Source organism: Nematolebias whitei, chromosome 5 (assembly GCF_014905685.2).
Source record: "Nematolebias whitei isolate Nwh7 chromosome 5, NemWhi1, whole genome shotgun sequence".
In the NCBI taxonomy this organism is placed as follows: Eukaryota; Metazoa; Chordata; class Actinopteri; order Cyprinodontiformes; family Rivulidae; genus Nematolebias; species Nematolebias whitei.
In genome coordinates this window covers 46,706,578-46,728,073 of record NC_056502.1, presented here as the reverse complement: position 1 = coordinate 46,728,073, position 21,496 = coordinate 46,706,578, and the positions used below count along the sequence as shown (strand labels likewise).

At 43.3% G+C, this 21,496-nt stretch overlaps 1 protein-coding gene across 1 annotated transcript in view; it reads left to right on the top strand.

Moving 5' to 3' along the window:
- LOC119410424 (amine sulfotransferase-like) overlaps positions 1-21,496 on the top strand; it is a 96,580-nt gene that overhangs the window by 68,951 nt on the left and 6,133 nt on the right. The window contains exons 3-5 of the mRNA XM_037677336.1: positions 2,959-3,085; positions 3,163-3,257; positions 3,334-3,517. Coding sequence (XP_037533264.1) covers positions 2,959-3,085; positions 3,163-3,257; positions 3,334-3,517 — 406 coding nt within the window. The remainder of the gene's footprint in view (positions 1-2,958; positions 3,086-3,162; positions 3,258-3,333; positions 3,518-21,496) is intronic.

The window sequence follows — 21,496 nt, the reverse complement described above, 5'->3', positions numbered from 1 at the left end:
ATATCTGATGGTGGTGACATCATCAGCACATTTACTAATGTACCCCAGGACTGAGGATGTGTATTGCTCTAGGTCTAGCGTCCCCTCATTTTCAGCTGCTTCTCTGAAGACCTGCCAGTCTGTGCATTCAAAACAGTCTTTCAGTATGGGGCCACTATTCTGCATCCCAAGATTTAACTTTCTTTTGTACCCGTCTGGAGCGTCTCAGTGGGGGGAGGTAAGCAGGAACCAGGAAGATGGAGATGGAGATATGATCAGATAGTCCTAGGTGGGGGTGGAGTTTGGCTTTGTATGCATCTTTTACGTTTGTGTAAACATGGTCCAGCATGTTGTTTCCATGTGTTGGTTTGGCCACATGCTGGTAAAGTCTTGGGAGGCAGTCTTTTACATTCACGTGATTAAAGTCTCCAACCACTATGTAGAGAGCATCAGGGTGTTTACTTTGCAGTGAGCTGAAAAGATCATGAAGCTCCTATAGAATGTCTGTAGCATTAGCATCCAGAGCTATATAAACAACTGTTATGAAAGCCACTGTGAACTTGCAGAGTAGATAATGTGGTTGACATTTCACTGTTGGCTGCTCCAAAGCCTTGGAGCATGAGCTTTTACCAGCGTAGTTTGTACACTAACTTGTACTCGCGTAAATGCATACTCCGCCTCCCCTCAATATCTCCTTTAGCTCGCTGTAGCGGTCTGCTCGGAAAAAGTCTGTCATCCAGCTGGAAGGCTGAGTCCAGCATGTCACTGTTGATCATGATTCTGTAGTGAACTTAATCTGGTGTCACGACTAAGCCTAAGGTCAAAACCCTTGACCTTAAGAACCTTGTGGGACAGAAACTGTCATTTCATTGATTTGAATCCAGAGATACAGGTTCACCCATCCTGAGACTCTCTTTCTTGATAATCAAGTGAAAGAACACTCTCTTTTTATTATCATTACTATTTTACAAATGTTGATAATCAAAGTGTCTTAGTTCAAACCATTTTAGATGTTGCAGTGAACTAATCAATTTTATTAACTGTGTAATGATTTTTAATTCTCATGCAAAGTTAGAATTCATGTTGAAGTCTGTTACAGATTTTTATGCATTTTCTGATTTCTGCCTTTGAATGAGCAAGTGTACGTTTCCAGGGTCAGGAGTGAAGCAGACATGCGTTGGAACAACTGTCCTGTTTATATCCTCTCAGACGTCAACAGGGGGTTTTGGCACCTGTTTCTTAAACTCGCCAAAACAAAACTCTCTCTGTCTGTGAGAACATTTCTGATCTTTCCATAACAATTCTTGCTGCATTCTAACCTTTTACGTCACAAAACACACCCCGTCTGGTCGGTTCTGGCCAATGGGAATACTCCCAGATGAACCGGGAAAACAGCTCTTTAAAATGTCGGTACTTCCTGGTCTAACCAGTTCTGTGAGAGTTCTGTGAGGGTTCTACTCGGTTCGGTTGAGTTCAGTTCTGTTCAGTTCTGTGCGGAGAAGCCCAGTTCTGGGAGCCGGGAAGATCCTGACATGACAACAGAGCTCTTCCGAGTTTCATGGGATTATAACATTTTCCACTGAGGTGAGCTGTGGGAAAACAGAATCTCGCCGCTACTCCGGACGAGTAACAGCATCCTACGGAGACGCTGAAGGGTGCGTTAAACGGAATCTCGCCTGAGACATCTCCAGGTAAAAGAGTCGATTTCACCACCTAAGTGTACTGTAAGGAAAAGCTGAAGAAAGCCCGGAGAGTGCCGTTCTGTCAACACTCCCTCAAACCCCATCTTTTACTCCCTCTAAACTTCTTTCCCATCTTTAAACTCTTCTATCAAGTAGATATTCTTCCAGATATTTTAGAAATGTCTGTGTAAAGTGCTCATCCACATCCGTGTGGGTAAAAGATCATAATTGTACAGTTTTCATAAATGTCTGTGGTGACGCAACGGAAAAATCATGGCCGTATGATTTTTCCTGATTGATCGCTTATGTTGTTATTTTCATAATTTGCCAAATTAATGTAAATGTTTGATGTTAAACTTTGATTCTGTAAATAAATGACCGCATTCATTTTGATGGGTCAAATATAAATGACGTCTCACGTTTGCATTTCATTAAATTCAATGCACGTTTTATTCAGTTCAGAAAAATGAGGAATCCGTGTTAATTGATGAATATATCTGAGCATCTGTTCATCTACAATTCCGTGAGACAAAGCACCGCACATTTCCTCATCTCCTGAAAGGCACTCACTCTCAGACAAAGCAAATCCATCCATCCAGTCCAACGAGCAGACATTCGACAGAAAGAGATATGGTATCGGGAGCTTGCCGATAATGTAATGTAGAGATTAAAAATATTAGATTTTTTGGTCAAAGGTTATGGATGTTTTTAACTACTATGGTTGAGAATGTTAACTCTGCCCATGAACCGTATTATTGGGTTAGCAGAGAGAGCTGGATGAGGAGCTGGGTGAGGCTGCAGCATGCAGCCGGCACTCCCAGGATGCCTCTGAGTCTGGGAACTCGGTTGAGAATATAAAAACAAGCATCACAAACAGCTAGTGGCAAATTCTCATGACTGCTCTTCATGCTTCATGTTTGTGCTGCTGTTTGGTGTAATGTTGTACTATCAGTGTTCAGTGTATTCTTAGTTTAGCATATTTCTTAGTTCATATCTTAGATCTTATTACTGTTTTTCTTTTACATTTTATACTTTTGTTGATGTAACTGGGACCTTGAGTACACAGTTTCGTTCCACCACATGTACCACATATGATGCGAATAAAATAAACCTTGATCCTTGATGCGTGTACTTCCTGTATATTTATGTAACCTGTCTTGAAAATCTGACCTTGCAAGTAAATAATGGTAAATCTTCTCCCGCTGTTGAGTGCGGTTCTTTTTGAGTAAGTAAGATAAAGCGAAAATATTTTTCTCCAACAAGAAAATTACTAACACATAAACTTTAACTTTTCTAGGTGATCTACGTGGCAAGAAATCCCAAAGATGTTCTTGTGTCCTTCTTCTACTTTCATACTTATGCAAACATTTTGGAAACACCAAAGAATTTTGATGACTTTTTTGAGAAATTCTTGAGAGGAAAAGGTAAGTGAATTTTCGTCTGTTACATTTTTTTGTTCAGAAAACTGTTGGCTGTTGACACTTTTGGTTGTTCCTGACAGTTTTTGGAGGTAGCTGGTTTGAGCACATTAAATCCTGGTACTCACACAAGGATGAAATGAACATACTGTTCATCACTTATGAAGAAATGATTCAGGTAAGAACTTTGTAGCCATCAAACTTGTTAGACTGTGTTCAAATCAATTTACACAGATAATTATGTTTTCCTTCAGGACCTTCTGTCTGCAGTCAGGAGGATCTCCTTGTTCCTGAACAAAAAGCTGACTGATGACCAACTTGCCAATGTGGTGAAGCATAGCACATTCACCAACATGAGGAACAATTCTCAGGCCAACTACGAGCAGGTCTCAATTAGTGCCCTGTTCAGCTGCCACCTGGGAACATTCATGAGGAAAGGTAAAGACTTTAAGATATAAACAGGTAGTCTGACCCACTTAAAACAAAAACATATAAACTCTTTAAGAGCTTTCCCAGGTCTAAAACTATAAAAAATAAATAAATAAAAAATCAGGCCACAGAATCAAAATTAGGCTTGAAATGCTGATTGTTTAGAGGAAACTGCAGAAATGGACTGAACGTTCTGTCTTTGACGGCACATGCTAATTATTGTAATGAATTTTGTTGGTCACACTGGCAGAAGCTCTGTCAGGATTTTATCAGAAAGGAGTGAACCCAACGGTGCAGGCAAGACTCAAGACCACAGGAGATACAAAATTATAGATATTTAATAATAATAAATCAAAAGGGCTGATGTGGCAGCAACTCCCACTCTGGAGATATAAGGACTGGAACACATCAGGACAGGACAGGGTAGGCCCAATGATAATGCAACAAAGGACAAGACTCACAGACAGGCTTAAATACACAGACAAGACAGGACGTGATTACAAAAAGCTGAGAACAGAAGGTGCAAATAATCAGGAATAAAGAGACACACAAGGGCGCATAGACAAGGAAGGGCCACAAGATGGTGCCATTCGTACAATACTCCCCTTCAAGGATGCCCCCTGGTGTCCCCAAAAAGCCTCCACCCCCCCCCCCCCCCTTCCCCCAAAGACCTGGGTGGGCGGAAGGAGAAACTGCAAGGATGGAGGGCCCAAGAAAAAACGTGACAAAAACAAACTGACAAAAAACAAAACCTGAGAACAATACTAAACATGAACAGGGGAACACACAAAGGTCTGGGCGGTCAGAAGACCGCCCCAAGCATGGTCATTGTTCCAGTGGGCGGCCAGCAGGCTGTCTATCATGCTAGAACAGGTCAGGCGGGCGGCTGGGAGGCTGCTAAGGCAGGATCAGGTCAGACAGGCAGCCGGGAGACCATTCATCAGGTCGGGACCGGTCAGGCAGGCAGCCGAGAGATTGTACAATGGGCCATTCTTCAAGCAGGAACAGATCGGGAAGAGCAGGAGCGAGGACCTTAGAGGGCAGAGCAGGAGCAAGAACCTCAGCAGGCGGAGCAGGAGCGAGGACCTCAGCGGATGGACCAGGAGCGAGGACCTCAGTGGATGGACCAGAAGCGAGGACCTCAGCAGACGGACCAGGGGTGAGGACCTCAGCGGACGGACCAGGGTCAAGGACCTTAGCAGGCGGGTCAGCGATGATGAGCTCAGCAGGCAGGTCAGCGGCGAGGAACTCAGCAGGTGTGTCAGTGGCGAGGAGCTCAGCAGACGGGTCAGCAGCGAGGAGCTCAGTAGACGGGTCAGCGGCGAGGAGCTCAGCAGGATCTTCTGCGGCCGGATCTTCTGCGGCCGGATCTTCTGCGGCCGGATCATCTGGGACGAGATCTTCTGTGGCCAGACATTCGGCGGCCAGACCTTTGGCAGCAGGACCTTTGGCGGTAGGATCTTCGGCGGTAGGATCAGGAACAGACGTGGATGGTAGATTAGCGGAGGCAGGGTCTTCTGCAGCCGGATCATCTGGGGCGAGATCTTCGTCAGCAGGATCTTCAGTGGCAAGAACAGGAGCAGACATGGACAGGGGGTCAGCAGGAGCAGGCTCTTCTGCAGCCGGATCCTCTGGGGTGAGATCTTCTGCAGCTGGATCTTCAGCGGCAGGATCTTCAATGGCAGGATCGTCAGTAGTAGGAACCGGAGCAGACGTGGATGGTGCAGGACCCTCTGGAGGCAGCATGGGTCCTACAGCAGTTTCTGTAATGACCACAGGCTCGAGGCTGGCTGTGGGCTAAGGGCTGGCTGTGGGCTAAGGGCTGGCTGTGGGCACAGGGCTGGCTGTGGGCTCAGGGCTGGCTGTGGGCTCAGGAACTGGGACCGAATCTCTGTGTAGTGAACTAGACCTCCGACCACAACCTGTCTCCGAAGACCTTCGTGGGACAGGAACTGTTATTTCATTGATTTGAATCCAGAAATACAAATTAGCTCATCAAGAGACTGTTTAATAGTATCCTGAATTAATCAATTGAAAGAACACTCTTCTTTTTGATAATCAAAGTGTGTTTAGTTCATACCATTTCTAAATGTTGAAGTGAACCACTCATTTTAAATCAACTGTGAAACAGTATTAATGATTTTTAAACCTCATTTAAATTAGAAATCAAGTTAAATGTCTATTTACAAAGTAATTATGCATTTTGATCTTCTGCTTGAATGAGGAGTAGTGATGTCGGTCGAAAGTCAGAGATAGTCAGAAAACGAGTTATTAGAACGAAGTGTCTTGTTTTTAAACCTAGCAGACGATAAAAAAGAAGCAACTGGCACTTGATTCCTCTTGTAGTGAACTAAGCCTGATCTCAAAACTTGACCTTAGGATCATATGGTCAGAAACTGTCATTTCATTGATTTGCATCCAGAAATACAGGTTGACCCATCCTGAGACTTTCTTTCTTGAATTAATCAAGTGGAAAAAGACAATTCTCTATGATCATTACTATTTTACAAATGTTTTGATAATCAAATTGTGTTAGTTCAAACAATGTTTACATGTTGAAGTGAACTACTCATTTTTATTTACTTAAAACAGTAATAATGATTTTTAATCCTCATTCAAAGAAGAAATCAGGTTAATATGCATTTCTTGATTTTCTGTCTTCAATGAGCGAAGTTGTAAGTGTGTCGAAGTTCAAGTTTCGGTCAACTGAAAGTTTACTGAAAAGAAATGTCATGTTTAACTTTTACAGCAAGATACTAGGAGAGGTGGCTCCGCAAAGTCTGAATTCTCCATAACAATCTTTCTGTCTGTTCTTAAACAATCTTAATCTTTTTCCTTGACTTTTCATAACACCTTACATCATAAAACACACCTCTGTTTGGGTCCATCGACCAATCAGAAGCTGTCAAATGAACCGGAAGTAGAGCCCATTTAAATGTTGGCACTTCCTAGTTCAAAGAGAGTTTTTGGAGTTCCAGAATGCAGAACGCTGGAATTCAGGATGCTGCTGAAAGAGAATCAAGCTGAACCAGAGACGATTTGGGAATTATAACTTCTGTTTGTATAACCTCACGACTCCAGGGGTTTTTAGCTGTTCTCACGGAGACGCTGAAAGAGTTGAAAGGAGAGCTCTACACCAACGCTGAACTATCTTCTGCAAGGTAAAAAGTTCTATCTCAACCAAGCGTACCGTTGGCCCAAGCTGATTTCCAAAGGAGCGTGCTGTTCTGGTTAAAACAGACAAATTCCCTCACACATCTCTCTGTAGATAAACCTCATCTTTCCATCTTTAAACTCTCCTATCTGCTAGCAAATTAATCTAGATGTTTTCAGAAATGTCTGTGGTGAAGCAACGGAAAATCATGGCCGTATGGTTTTCCTGGTTGTAAAGCTGATTAATTATGTTGTTATTTTTCAATTCTTGCCAATTAATGTAAATGTGTGATGTGTTAAACTTGATTCTGTTAATAAATGACCCACTCGTTTGGTGAGTCAAAGATAATTAATGTCTCACTTCCACATTTTATTAAATTCAATGCACGTATGTTATACAGTCCAGAAAAATGAAAGAACCCGTTTAATTGATGAATATATCTCAGGATATGTCCTATTACACTCTCACTTCTTCAAAACATTTTTCTGTCTGTATTTAACGTTCCTAAACATTCCTACTGTCTTTTTGACTTTTAATAACCCTCTGACATCACTGAAACACCCCCCTGTTGGTTGTTTCAACCAATCAGGAAGTACCAAGTGACCGGAAGTGAGGACTCTTTAAAAGTTTTACTATTGAGGCCTTGAAGGCCAAAGAAGAGCACATTAAACAGAAAATAACTATGTGTCTAGATCAGACCACACTTCAGCAAGTGTTGGACTGTACAGATCAGGCACGCTTAGCACAGCATGTCAAGTCCAAGACTCGACAACAAAATAAGTTTAACTTACTAATAACTCATCAACACCATCACTATTCCAATAACAACACATTCAGTGTAGGACAACACTCCAGTAGTCAATTACATGCCAGGTAGACAGAAAAGTGGGTGAATAATTTATCTGACAGACAGCTCACCCAGCCGGAGACAGAGATTCTTGCCAGGGGACTGAACTTTGCGGTTGCACCAAGTACAATTCCTCTGGTGGAGATGATCATAGCCACAGAATCAGCCATCCGCAACAACAAAATGAAAGAGGGTGAAGCAGAACAGCTCAGAATCAAAGTTTCATCCTGCCTCTGCAATGCCAAACCACCACCTTCCAACATCAGTAGAGAGGAGAGGGATGCACTCACCACTCTTATCAAGGACAAAAACATCATCATTCTCCCAGCAGACAAAGGAAGGTGCACAGTGATTTTGAACCAGAAAGACTATCATGAGAAAGTTATGACACTCCTTAGTGACTTAACCACTTATGAACCTCTGAAAAGAGATCCAGGAAGTGGTTACAAGAAGAAGTTAATAGATTGCCTGAAAAATTTGGAGCAGGACAAGGCTATTGACCGTATTCTGTACCACAGACTGTACCCAGGGGAGGCCACACCTAGTCTGTATGGTTTACCTAAAATCCACAAACAAGGTGTACCTTTAAGACCTATTTTCCAAGATGGCGCCGGTGTGTAGGGCTGCCCGTCTCTCGCTCTCTGCTTGTATTTTATTTGTGTTATTTTTCAATGGTTTGTGCAGTGTGCCGAGTCATATTTTCAGTATGATCGTCGGGCACTTTTGGAGCTCTGTACATTTGCTGAAATTCCCGCGGAGTTTTTGAACAGCGGCCATCACTCTCCCCCACCGGTCCTGTCTGAGATTCCTGCGTTCCTTCTGCGTGACCCTGGCCTTTCTCCATGGAGGAAACGTCGCAGACGTCGTGGGAAGCGTCAGCAGCCCTGTTTAGTTGATCTTTCAAGTCTAAACCAGTTTAAAAGACTACCATTTATTTTTATTCTTGCTATCAGCTCTTGATATAATGTTTTGATGGACGAAACTGAATGCGAGTTTAAACCGCACCGTTCCAAACAAAAATACAAAAATTTACAACTAATGTTATCGAAAGCTTTCTCAGCATCTAAACTTTAAAAAGTCACTCTCTTTATTGCTTTGTACTTCTTCCATTACGTGAAGGGTTCTTCTTATATTGTCTTGGGTCTGTCGTCCTTTAATAAAACCAGATAGGTCTTCATCTATCAAATCTGATACAAAACTTTGAAATCTATTGGATATAATGGTGGTATATATTTTATAATCAAATACAAAAATACTTTATTAATCCCAAAGGGAAATTATTTGTTACTGTAACTCGTTATCCTCATTTTATTAAGAGATGTTATAGATACTAATGGCTCTAGGCAGGAAGGATCTCTTGTAAAGGTCCATCCCACAGTGGATCTTATGAAATTGGTTGTAGATGCCGTCCCATCTGTCCACCCTGACTCGGCTGGCCTCTCGATTCCCCCGGGCTGTAGGACCGCCCAAATGCTGGGCTGAACTCCTCCCAGAGCGATGGCCACTCCTCCCAGCAGTCTGCTGAGCTCCTTGTCACTGCGGACAGCCAACTGTAGGTGCCAAGGGACGATCCTGTCCTTCTGCTGTCATGACCCATGTCTCAATTCAATTCAATTCAAAAATACTTAATTTCCCTCTGGGATTAATAAAGTGTTGTCATAGCTCATCATCCTGGTTTCATTCAAGAGTTGTTAGATGCTGACAGCTGTGGGCAGGAAGGATCTCCTGCAGTGAATCTGAAGGATCTGGCCAAAAGATACCGATCCGTCCACCCAGATCCAGCTTGCTGTCAGATCCAGCAGGCCTCTTGGTCCTCCTGGGCAGCAGGACTGCCCGAATGCTGGACAGAATTCCTCCCTGAGCGATGATCACTCTTCCCAGCAGTCTGCAGAGCTCCTCGTTGCCACAGACAGACAGCTGAAGGTGCCGGGGGAAGATCCCGGTCCTCCTGATGTCACGAGTTGAGTTTCCCACCAGCTTCAGAATCTCTGCAGTCAGGAACTCGAGCACCGCCGTCAGGTTGACAGGAATTTGTCCACGGAGCCTCTTTTTCAACTCATTTGGGATTTGATGCTGTAGTTGAGGTATTTCAGCTTTTGATATGTTAATCAGTTGTTCCTGGTTGTTAAAAAACACCTTGTTGCCATGGTTACGCATCATAACAAATGCCCCAAAGTAAAACAAGTTTTAGATAAAATCCTTCCATCCGATACCAGAAGAATTAATCATCCGAAAAAAGTGATTTACATCCAGAAAAAGAGGAATTAAAGTTTCCAAAAGCAATAACAGAATGAGTGTAACAGAGCAGCTCCAACATGCAGCCACCTTGAGCGGCATAGTTCTAGAACATTCAATCCATCCATCCTTTATCTTTTACCCGCTTCTTCCATTTTGGGTTACGGGGTTCGCTGGTGCCCATGTCCAGCAATCACTGTGCGAGGGGCGAGGTACATCCTAGACAGGTTGCAAGTCCATCACAGAGCCACATGGAGACAAACGAGACAAACAACCATTCACTATCACTCATACCTAGGGACAATTTAGAGTTACCAATCAACCCAACATGCATGATTTTGGTCTGTGGGAGGAAACCGGAGTACCCGGAGAAAACCCACGCATGCACAGAGAGAACATGCAAACTCCACCCAGAAAGGCTCCCGGACCGGGATTTGAACCAGGGACCTGCTCGCTGAGAGGCAGCAGCTCTACCAGTTGTGCCACCGTGCTGCCTTATTTTATAATCACAATTTAATATTGATATTGGTCTATAGTTTTCACAATATTCTTTATTTTTACCTTCTTTGAGTATAACAGTAATAATAGCCTATTTCCATGATGGTGGGAGTATTCCATTTTTACACTCTCTTTTACACTTTTTCACTGTTATGCCAACGATACACAGCTTTACATCAGGACTGGAGCATCATCAACACCATTGTTATCTCCATCTTCACTCACTGCCCTCTCTACCTGCATGGAGGAGATAAGGGCAGAACTTTCTTCAGTTAAACTGCACCAAAACTGAGGCCATACTGATGGCACCCCTCACCAGGTTCAAACATAAACTATAATGACGATTTCCTTTTCTGGACAAGACATCCCCCTCTCCACCTCTGTTACAAATCTTGGAGTAAAAATGGACTCATCTTACATTTGAAAATCACATTAAGCATTTGTTTAAAACCTGTTTCTTCCATCTCCAAAATATCTTCAAACTTCAACCATTTCTCACTTTTGCTGATACATACAAACTCGTCCATGCCTTTGTCTCCTCCAGGCTCGACTACTGTAACTCCCTGCTTACTGGAATCCCAGGCAAAAACTTTCAGAAGCTTCAATGTACAAACCGGATTCCAAAAAAGTTGGGACACTAAACAAATTGTGAATAAAAACTGAATGCAATGATGTGGAGATGGCAAATGTCAATATTTTATTCGTAATATAACATAGATGACAGATCAGAAGTTTAATCTGAGTAAATGTAACATTTTAAAGGAAAAATATGTTGATTCAAAATTTCACAGTGTCAACAAATCCCAAAAAAGTTGGGACAAGTAGCAATAAGTGGCTGGAAAAAGGAAATTGAGCATATAACGAACAGCTGGAAGACCAATAAACACTAATTAGGTCAATTGACAACATGATTGGGTATAAAAAGAGCTTCTTCTTCTTGGTGATCCTCTTACCATCTTGGCTCGTGATCTCAGAAGCCAAGATGGTAAGAGGATCACCAATTCCACCATTGTTGCGCAGAAAGATAGTGCAGCAATACCAGAATGGTGTTACCCAGCGTAAAATAGCAAATACTTTTAAGTTATCATCATCAATCGTGCGTAACATCATCAAAAGATTCAGAGAACCTGAAACAATCACTGTGCGTAAGGGTCAAGGGCGTAAAACTCTACTGGATGCTTGTGATCTCCGGGCCCTTAAACGTCACTGCACCTCAAACAGGAATGCCACTGTCAAGGAAATAACAGAATGGGCTCAGGAATACTTCCAGAAAGCATCGTCAGTGAACACAATCCACCGTGCCATCCGCCGTTGCCAGCTGAAACTCTACAGTGCAAAGAGGAAGCCATTTCTAAGCAAGCTCCACAAGCTCAGATGTTTGCACTGGGCCAGGGGTCATTTAAAATGGAGAGTGGCAAAATGGAAGACTGTTCTGTGGTCAGATGAAACACGATTTGAAGTTCTTTATGGAACACTGGGACGCCATGTCATCCGGACCAGAGAGGACAAGGATAGCCCAAGTTGTTATCAACGTTCCGTTCAGACGCCTGCATCACTGATGGTATGGGGTTGCTTGAGTGCTTGTGGCATGGGCAGCTTGCATGTCTGGAAAGGCACCATTAATGCAGAGAACTATGTTCAGGTACAGGTACAAGTTCAGGAACAACATATGCTCCCATCTAGACGTTATCTCTTTCAGGGAAGACCCTGCATTTTTCAACACGATAATGCCAGACCACATTCTGCAGCAATCACAACATCATGGAAGGATCAAAGGATCCGGGTACTGAAATGGCCAGCCTGCAGTCCAGATCATTCACCTATAGAGGACATTTGACGCATCATAAAGAGGAAGGTGCAACAAAGAAGGCCCAAGACGATTGAACAGTTAGAGGCCTGTATTAGACATGAATGGGAGAGCATTCCTATTTCTAAACTTGAGAAACTGGTCTCCTCTGTCCCCAGACATCTGTTGAGTGTTGTAAGAAGAAGGGGGATGCCACACAGTGGCAAAAATGGACTTGTCCCAATTTTTTGGGGATTTGTTGACGCCATGAAATTTGGAAACAACAGATTTTCCCTTAAAATGATACATTCTCAGTTTAAACTTTTGATCTGTGATTTGTGTTCTGTTCTTATTCAGAATAGAATACAAATCACAGATCAAAAGTATTCAAATCAAATCAGATCAAATATCAGATCAAAATATTAGATGTTGGCATCTCCACATCATTGTATTCAGTTTTTATTCACAATTTGTTTAGTGTCCCAACTTTTTTGGAATCCGGTTTGTACTATTGCTAGACTAATTAAAAGTCCAATTTCTGTTGAACCATGTATCCCTACAGCTATAAGTAGTGATGACTTCATGAGATTCTTTATAAATAAAATTTTTTCCATTAAAGAGAAAATTCAAACCATCCTTCATTCTACTATCCCTAGTCCCCTGTCAAATGAAGCAACTTTAAAAATTTCACTAGAACCTGATTTATGTTTGGATAGTTTTTGTTGTGTTAAACTCTCTGAATTGTCAAAAATAATAACCTCATCCAAACATCCACATGTCTGCTAGATCCCATCCCAACCAGACTGTATAAAGAGGTATTTCCTCTGATGTCCACATTTTGGATTTACTTAATTTGTCTTTAATGAATGGTTATGTACCACAGCGCTTTAAGGTTGCTGTAATTAAACCTTTACTTAAGAAGTCTGACTTTGATTCAGAAATTCTGGCCAAATATAGACCCATATCTAACCTAACTTTCATCTCAAAAATTCTACAGAAAATAGTTGCAGGTCAGTTGCGTGAACATCTACAAAGAAATAATCTGTTTGAAGAGTTTCAGACAGGGTTTAGAGCTCGTCATAGCACAGAAACAGCACTAGTAAAAGTCACTAATGATATTCTCATGGCCTCAGACAATGGACTCGTGTCTACACTGGTCCTGTTAGACCTCAGTGCTGCATTTGATACAGTTGATCACAATATTTTACTACAGAGGCTTGAATATGATATTGGGATTACAGGAACAGCTCTAAAATGGTTTAAATCATATCTATCTGATAGATTCCAGTTTGTAAATGTAAATTATAAATCTTCTTCATACACCAAAGTTAGTCATGGAGTTACGCAGGGCTCAGTGCTTGGGCCAGTACTCTTTACTTTATATATGCTTCCATTAGGTAAAGTTAATAAACAGCATGGGATAAATTTTCATTGTTATGCTGATGACACACAATTATATTTGTCCATTAAACCCAATGAATCCAATCAACTACTTTGACTACAAGCATGTCTTAAAGACATAAAAACCTGGATGACTCTTAATTTTCTCCTTATGAACACAGACAAGACTGAGGTTTTGTTTTTTGGACCTGAGCACCTTAGGAATGAATTTTTCAGTCTTTCTCCCTCCTTAGATGGCATTAATCTGGCCTCCAGCTCTAATGTTAAAAATCTTGGTGTAATTTTTGATCAGGACATGTCTTTCATCCCCCACATTAAAAACGTTACTAGAACTGCCTTCTTCCACCTGCGTAATATCGCTAAAATTAGAAACATCTCATCTAAAAATGATGCAGAAAAACTGGTCCTTGCATTTGTCATGTCTAGACTGCACTATTGCAATGGTTTATTATCTGGGTGTCCAAATACTTCTTTAAAACGCCTTCAGTTGATCCAAAATGCTGCTGCCAGAGTCTTAACTGGAGTTAGTAGGAGAGATCATATCTCTCCAGTTTTAGTTTCTCTCCACTGGCTCCCTGTCAAATCCAGAATAAAATTCAAAATCCTACTTCTAACCTACAAAGCTCTCAACAATCTGGCTCCATCTTATATTACAGATTTTATTGTTCCATATTTTCCTAACAGAGCACTTCGCTCTCAGGCTGCAGGTTTACTTGTGGTTCCTAGAATTTACAAAAACAGAATGGGAGGAAGATCTTTCAGTTATCAGGCTCCTCTCTTGTTGAACCAACTTCCAATCTCTGTCCATGAGGCTGACACATTATCCAGTTTTAAAACTAGGCTTAAGACTTTCCTTTTTGCTAAATCCTATAGTTAGGGGTTGGGTTTCCTGCTTGGGTTTCCTGAGCTGTCCCTTAGTTATGCTGCTATAGGCTTAGACTGCTGGAGAACAAACTGACCACACCTTTCACTCTGCTACTGTCTCTACTTACTCTGCTCAACCTGTTTTGTATTTGTAATTATTTTTTCTATCCTTAACATGTTGGGTTTTTTTGTCTTTCAAGTAGACCTGGACCTACTGTATATCTGGACCTACCATTCTGTGTTTGTCTCTTTCCTTCTTGTCCTCTCAACCCAGCCGGTCAAAGCAGATGACCACTTGTCCTGAGCCTGGTTCTGCTGGAGGTTTCTTCCTTTTAAAAGGAAGTTTTTCCTTTCCACTGTTGCCACTGTGCTTGCTCAGGATGGGAGACTGCAACAAAACCAAGATTCAACTTGTCTGCTGGCCTCCTTAGATAGAGAACTTTACTAATTGGCTTTTATGTATGTGAATGTTTCTGTAAAGTGCCCTGAGACATCTTTGTTGTGATTTGGCACTATATAAATACACTGAATTGAATTGAAAGTAAGGCAGATAGAGAATAAAGCATAAAAGAGAGATGGAGGTGCTGCAACATAAACAACAAAACCAACTTGAAAAAACAGAGAACTCAATGAACATTTCGCAGAAGCATTCCTCCAAATGGGATGCGCAAACCCCCCCCCCCCCCCACGACACCAACCTAAAGCAAAAAGACCCATAATATGACCTTCAGAAGGCCCTAGAAGAGGTCTGTACGCTAAAAAATACCTATCCATGTAGAATGTAATTAACTTGATAGAATGCATCTCAGTAGTATTACAATAAAGTAAAGACACCTTTTTTCTTTTCCTTTTTTTCTTAACAGTCAGAGTCACCATGTTTAAAGGGAATAACAACCATGGCTACCAGTCCTCTAACATTTTAACAATGCGACAGCATTATTGTAGAACCACAAAGGAGATGTAAGGCCAGCTCCAGTTAAGAAATCAGCAGTACTCACTAGCCCCCGTACAGAAAACAGGTCTGGCAGTCTTGAGTCCCACCATTACTAACCAGTTCTTAAAGAGAATCCGGGGCCCCCATTTTTTTCTTCAGCTTCTTCTCCACAACGTCCATGGCATCAGACGCCTCCTCAAACCACCAAACCTGTCCATCTGGCAAAGTTATCCGCAGAATGGCTGAGTAGAAAAGGCCAAATTTAACATCTGGGCAGGAGTGCAGCTCTTTCTTGACTTTAATAAAGAGGATTATTTCTTCGTAACAGCAGTGGCAAAGTCCGGAAAGATTCAAATCTTCTTCCCATCGTGAAGAAGAGGAGCAGATGTGCCAGCCCTCCTCAAGATCTCATTACGTTGCTGGAACATATTTACTCTGATGACGAATGGCTGTGGCGATTCCCCGTCAGCAGGCCTGGGCAGGAGGGTCCTGTGTGCCCGGTCCAATGTTGTTATTTTTTTCCAGCCCCAGCAATTTCTGTAACAAAGTGGCCATGAAATTCGTTGGCCGGGCGCCTTCAGATCCCTCAGGGATACCAATCACTTGCACAATATTCAGTCTAGAGCACCCTTCTAGGTCTTCACATTTCTTCGACAAATAATCCACCATGCCCTTGAGTGAGGAGACTTTAGCCTCCAAGCTAGTTAGCATGTTGCTCTGGTCTTTAGCTGCGCTTTCGAGTGCCTCCATAAAACCTGTCCATGTACCACGAATTTAGCTTCAAGCAAAGAGAGGGCAGACATGACCTCCCTCCTCACTGCTGTAGATATCATTTTGGCAATTTTATTCAGAATGTCCGAGCGCAGCCCCTCTAGCATTGCTTCCATGCGCTCCAGCAGGCGGTCGTTAGCATCGGGTTCAGTGTCAGATTCAGTCCGGCGAATGTCGCAGCTTAGCACGGCCTACCTTGGAGGTGTTGGATTTCCCTCAGCTTGCCATGATTTCGAGAGTTAGCAATATTGAATCAGTCACAGGTGGCTCATGAAGGTTAATAGTAACTGTATGTGTCGAAGAAGATCCAAAAAGTAACGCAAAAAAGGATAAAATTGTTACATTCCCGAGAGCTACCGAAGATACGTCTTACATGTTGACACTCCACAGCGCCCCCACAGGATGAGTGTTACTACAGAGATGACGAACTGTGTTGGTTTTTGCCTAGCAGAATCCTGGCTTAACAACAGCTTGCTGGACACAGCCTTCCAGATCAACAGTCTTTGGTTATTCTGAGCGGACCGTGACCATTGGTCAAGGAAAGGGGGGGGGGGGGGTGTCTCTGTATGTTCGTGAATGAAGATTGGTTTATGAACTGTGGACTGGTAAAAAACTACTGCTATGAGGCAATAGAACTTAGTACAGCTGACATTTTACAGTGGTATCTGCCACAGGAGTTTACTGCTGTGTTCTTCACCATTGTTTATATCCCGCTGGTTGCTAATGCTAACGAAGTATCAAAGGAACTGTATGACACCATTAGCTCACTGCAGATAAAGCACCAGGAGGTGTTTTACATGGTTGCAAGGGACTTTAACCACGTGAAACTGACGGACACTCTGCCCAGTTTTTACCAGCATGTCACCTTTCCTACGCGAGGATTCAACACTCTGGAATGTGTGTACACTAACAGTCGTGATGCATACAGAGCTCTTCCTCACCCCCATCTTGGCCTCTCCGACTGCATCTCAAGCCACATATACCCAGAAAATTCAGGGTCACTTCATCACCAACAACCCCTGGTGCATGTGGAAGGGCATCAAGTGCATTACCATACCATACCATACTATTTTATTTATAGAGCACTTAAAACAGCGACAAGGCCAACCAAAGTGCTGTACAGACAGAACAACAGGTAACACACAAAGCAATATACAAAATGAAGTAAATCAGAATATAGACATAAAAACGGTGCAGATAGTGACGACAAACCAGTGTGGAGCATACAGATTCAAAACACAGATCATCTGGTGTTGAAAGCCACCGAATAGTAGTGGGTTTTTAAACGGGACTTGAAAACCGAGAGGGAGGGGGCCTGTCTGACAAGCAGAGGTAACTCGTTCCAGAGTCTTGGTCCTGCTACAGAGAAGGCCCTATCACCTCTGCTCTTAAGACAAGTTCCTGGAACTGTGAGGAGCAACTGGTCCGCTGACCTCAGGGAACGTGGTGGGACATACGGTTGTAGGAGATCAAAGAGATAGGGGTGGGGGGGTGGGGGGCAAAACTGTTCAGTGATTTGTAGACATACATGAGTATTTTGAACTGGATTGACCTTTTCGCACTAACCCTGTCAGAAAAACAAAAAGTCACTAATCTGGGAGTGATAATGGACCCTTCCCTGAAACTTAACAATCATGTAAACATGATTGTTAAATCATGTTTCTTCCAACTGAGGCGGCTGTCTAAACTGAAGCTCATTTGTCCAAAAATAACCTGGAGACAGTAATACATGCATTCATTACATCTAGGCTTGATTACTGCAGTTCACTCCTGTTTGGTATCAGTCAGACCTCCATAGCACGACTAAAACTTGTCCAGAATGCAACAGCCCGATTTTTAACCAGTACAGGCAAAAGAGAGCACATTACAACAGTTTTGGCCTCACTGCACTGGTTACCGGTTCACTTTCGAATCTAGTTTGTGATTGTGTCATTGGGAGGGAACAACATGATTTCAGACTTCTTTTCATTGAAACTTAAGAAGTTTAAAGCCATCCAGGCCCTGATGTCAGCCAGGCAGTCGAGCAGTGGTTGAATAGAGCATGCGCCATTGTGTCTTAGGGGGAAGTAAATTTGACAGTCATCGGCGTAGAAGTGGAAGGGCATGTTGTGTTTCTGGAAAATAGCACCAAGCGGCAGCAGGTATAAAGAGAATAGGAGGAGACCCAGGATGGACCCCTGCGGAACCCCACATTTAACCTCTGTCACTGCAGAACTAAAATCCTTGATGGAGACACAAAAGGATCTGTTAGTGAGGTTAGATCTGAACCAATTGAGGGCTGACCCTGTGATGCCCACCCACTGCTCCAATCTAGCAATGAGGATCTCATGGTCGATGGTGTCAAAGGCGGCTGTGAGGTCCAACAGGACAAGCAGCACAGAATCACCGGTGTCATTAAAGACCTTCAGCAGGGCAGTTTCAGTGCTATGGGGAGGTTTAAAGTCGGATTGGAGTAGCTCTAAAATGGCGTGATCCTCCAGGAAGCACTTCAACTGGGACTCGACTATTTTTTCCAGTAGTTTAGAAACAAATGGGAGTTTGGAGACAGGCCGGAAGTTGGATATGACTGAGGGGTCAAGGTTTTTTTTTTTTTAGGAGAGGCTGGACAGCAGCATGTTTAAAGGATTTTGGCACCACGCCAGTGGATAAACTACTGTTTACTATGGCAAGAATGGATGGACCTAGAGTAAGAAAAACCTCCTTTAGTAGTTGAGGGGGGACCACATCAAAGGGGGAACCAGATGGTTTCAAGCTGCACATGACCTGCTCTAGAGAAGATAGAGTGATGGGTTCAAAATGGTCAAATAGAGCTACAAATTGAGGTGGGATGGATGGGTCATGAGTTGGAGGGGAAATGAGAGCCCGGGTGGTCGCAATTTTTCCCAAAAAGAAATGTAAGAAGTTGTCGCACAGCTCAGTTGAGGCTTCCAGAGGTGATGGTTCAGTGAGGTGGAGAACAGAGTTTAGGGTGGTGAAGAGGACACGTGGGTTGCGAAAGTTTGAAGTAATTATATCAGAGAAGTATTTGGATTTAGCAGCTTTCACTGCTTTCTGATAACGGTGCCAACTCTCTTTAAGTATTTGAAAAGAGACCTGCAGCCTGTCTTTCCTCCACTTGCACTCCGCCCTCCTACATTGCTGCCTAGCGGCCTTGGTGACGTCACTCAGCCAAGGTTCTGCTCTGAGTTTTGATTTTTTGGTTTTAACAGGCGCAACATGATCCAGAGTCTTTAAGCAGACAGAGTTGAACTGTGATGTCAGCTCCTCAGTAGTAGTGAGAAACACCGGGGGCCTGAATTATCATTTCAGAGTTATAAACATCGGTGAAACGTGCGGCAGTGAAATGGTTAATGGTCTGGCTGCGATGTGCAGGAATGCACGGCTTAGGAGTTAGATGGGGGAGGGTGAACTCAAACTGGACTGGCATGTGGTCTGAAAAAACATTATCACCAATTTCACGATTACTAACAGTCACATCATGAGTTTAAACAAGGTCCAGTGTATGTCCACGCTCTTGGGTGGGACCGTTTACATGCTGCGTTAGATTAAATGAGTCCAATACATCTAAAAAGTCCTTAACCAAGGGCTTCTCCTGACAGCACATGTGAAAATTAAAGTCCCCAATAATGAAAACATGCTCATATTTTGGTGTGATTTCAGCCAAGAAGTCAGAAAACTCATTTATGAAATCCTTAGACCGAGGTGGGCGGTAGACGAGTGATGAGTAGACGAGGGGGGGGGGGGGGGGGGGTCCAGAGGTATGCTTATATTGTTCCAAATAAGCGACATCGGTGACAGAAAAACGAAGATCCAGAAGCTGTTGTCGGTCATACATCAGTAGTGAGTTTATATCACAGATAAAAAATGAACAAAACAAAAATAATCCGAACACCATCAGCAGAGGTGGATTGCAAGCCATGTACACGGGCGCCATCTTACAGGAAGTTACGAACTAAAACATCAGGGATGCAAAATGCCAAAGGGACCCCTCATTGCCAGATGCACTCAATATATATGCCCATTTTGAAGATCCTAACACCCCCCCAGCACCACCTGGTGACACGCCCCTCTGTGTGACCACATCAGATGTAAATGGACTGCACTTATATAGCGCTTTTCTATCTTATCCAGATACTCAAAGTGCTTTACATTACAATATGTGCCCTCATTTACCCATTCATATAGCACTCTACTAGAACTCTGCAAAGCTAATTGAACAAATCATTCTAAAGAGACTAATCAGTGCTTTTTCACATTCATACACTGATGGGACACACATCAGAGGCAATGAGGGGTTCAGTGTCTTGCCCAGGGACACTTCGGCATGTGACTGCTAGTAGATTTGAACCCCCAACTCCTGCATTGGAGGATGACTGCTCTAACCACGCAGCCACAGCCAGATGTGAGGAAGACGAATTGCTGACGCCATCTAATCTGTGGTCCACACAGCCCTCACCCACCTGGAGAGCAAAAATTCTTACATCCTTCTGCTTTTCCTGGATTTCTCCTTGGCCTTCAACACCATCATCCCACAGACCCTGGTGCAGAAGCTCTCCTTTCTTGGATTGAGTCTCACACTGGGGAACTGGATTCTGGACTTCCTGACCAACAGATCTCAGACTGTCAGGATCCACAACATGATCTCCTCCTCCATCACTCTTAGCACTGGCTTGCTCCAGGGCTGCGTGCTGAGCCCCCTCCTGTTCACTCTGCTGACATATGACAGCTCGGCTAGACACCCCAGTTGGCGGACAACACAGCAGTAGTAGGATGTATCACGAACAATGTTGACTCCAAATACAGAGGAGGTGGAACACCTCGTGCAGTGGTGTAGAGACAATAATCTCTGCATCAGTGTGAAGAAGACCAAGGAGATGGTGGTGGATTTCAGAAGGAACAAGGATCCTCTTCATCCCCTACATATCGGAGGAGCAGCTGTGGAGGTGGTCTCCTGCTACAGGTACCTGGGGTTGCATATATCCAGTGATCTCACCTGGAGAGCCAACACTTCCTGTCTGGTCAAGAAGGCCTACCAGCGTCTCTACTTCCTCAGGAAGCTGCGGAGAGCTGGACTTGGGAGCTCTGTCCTGAGGCACTTATATCACTGTGTGGTGGAGAGTGTTCTCTGCACCTGCATCACCATGTGGCATGGCAGCTGCACTGATGCTGCGAGGATGGCTTGGCAGAGGGTGGTTAAGGCTGCACAGAAGACTGTGGGAAGCAGCCTTCCCACCACCTCGGACCTCTACACTTCACAATGCAGGGGGAGGGTCTTCACATAATGAAGGACTCCACTCATCCTGCACACAGTCTGTTCCAGCCCTTCCCCTTAAGCAAGCAGCCGAGGAGCATTCAGAGCAAGACTGCCAGGCTCAGAAACAGTTTCTTCCCTGCAGCTGTCAGACTGCTGAACTCGAGCTGCACTTAATTCAGCTTCATCTTATGTTTTTAAATTTTATTATATACACACACACACACACACGTGTGTGTGTATATAT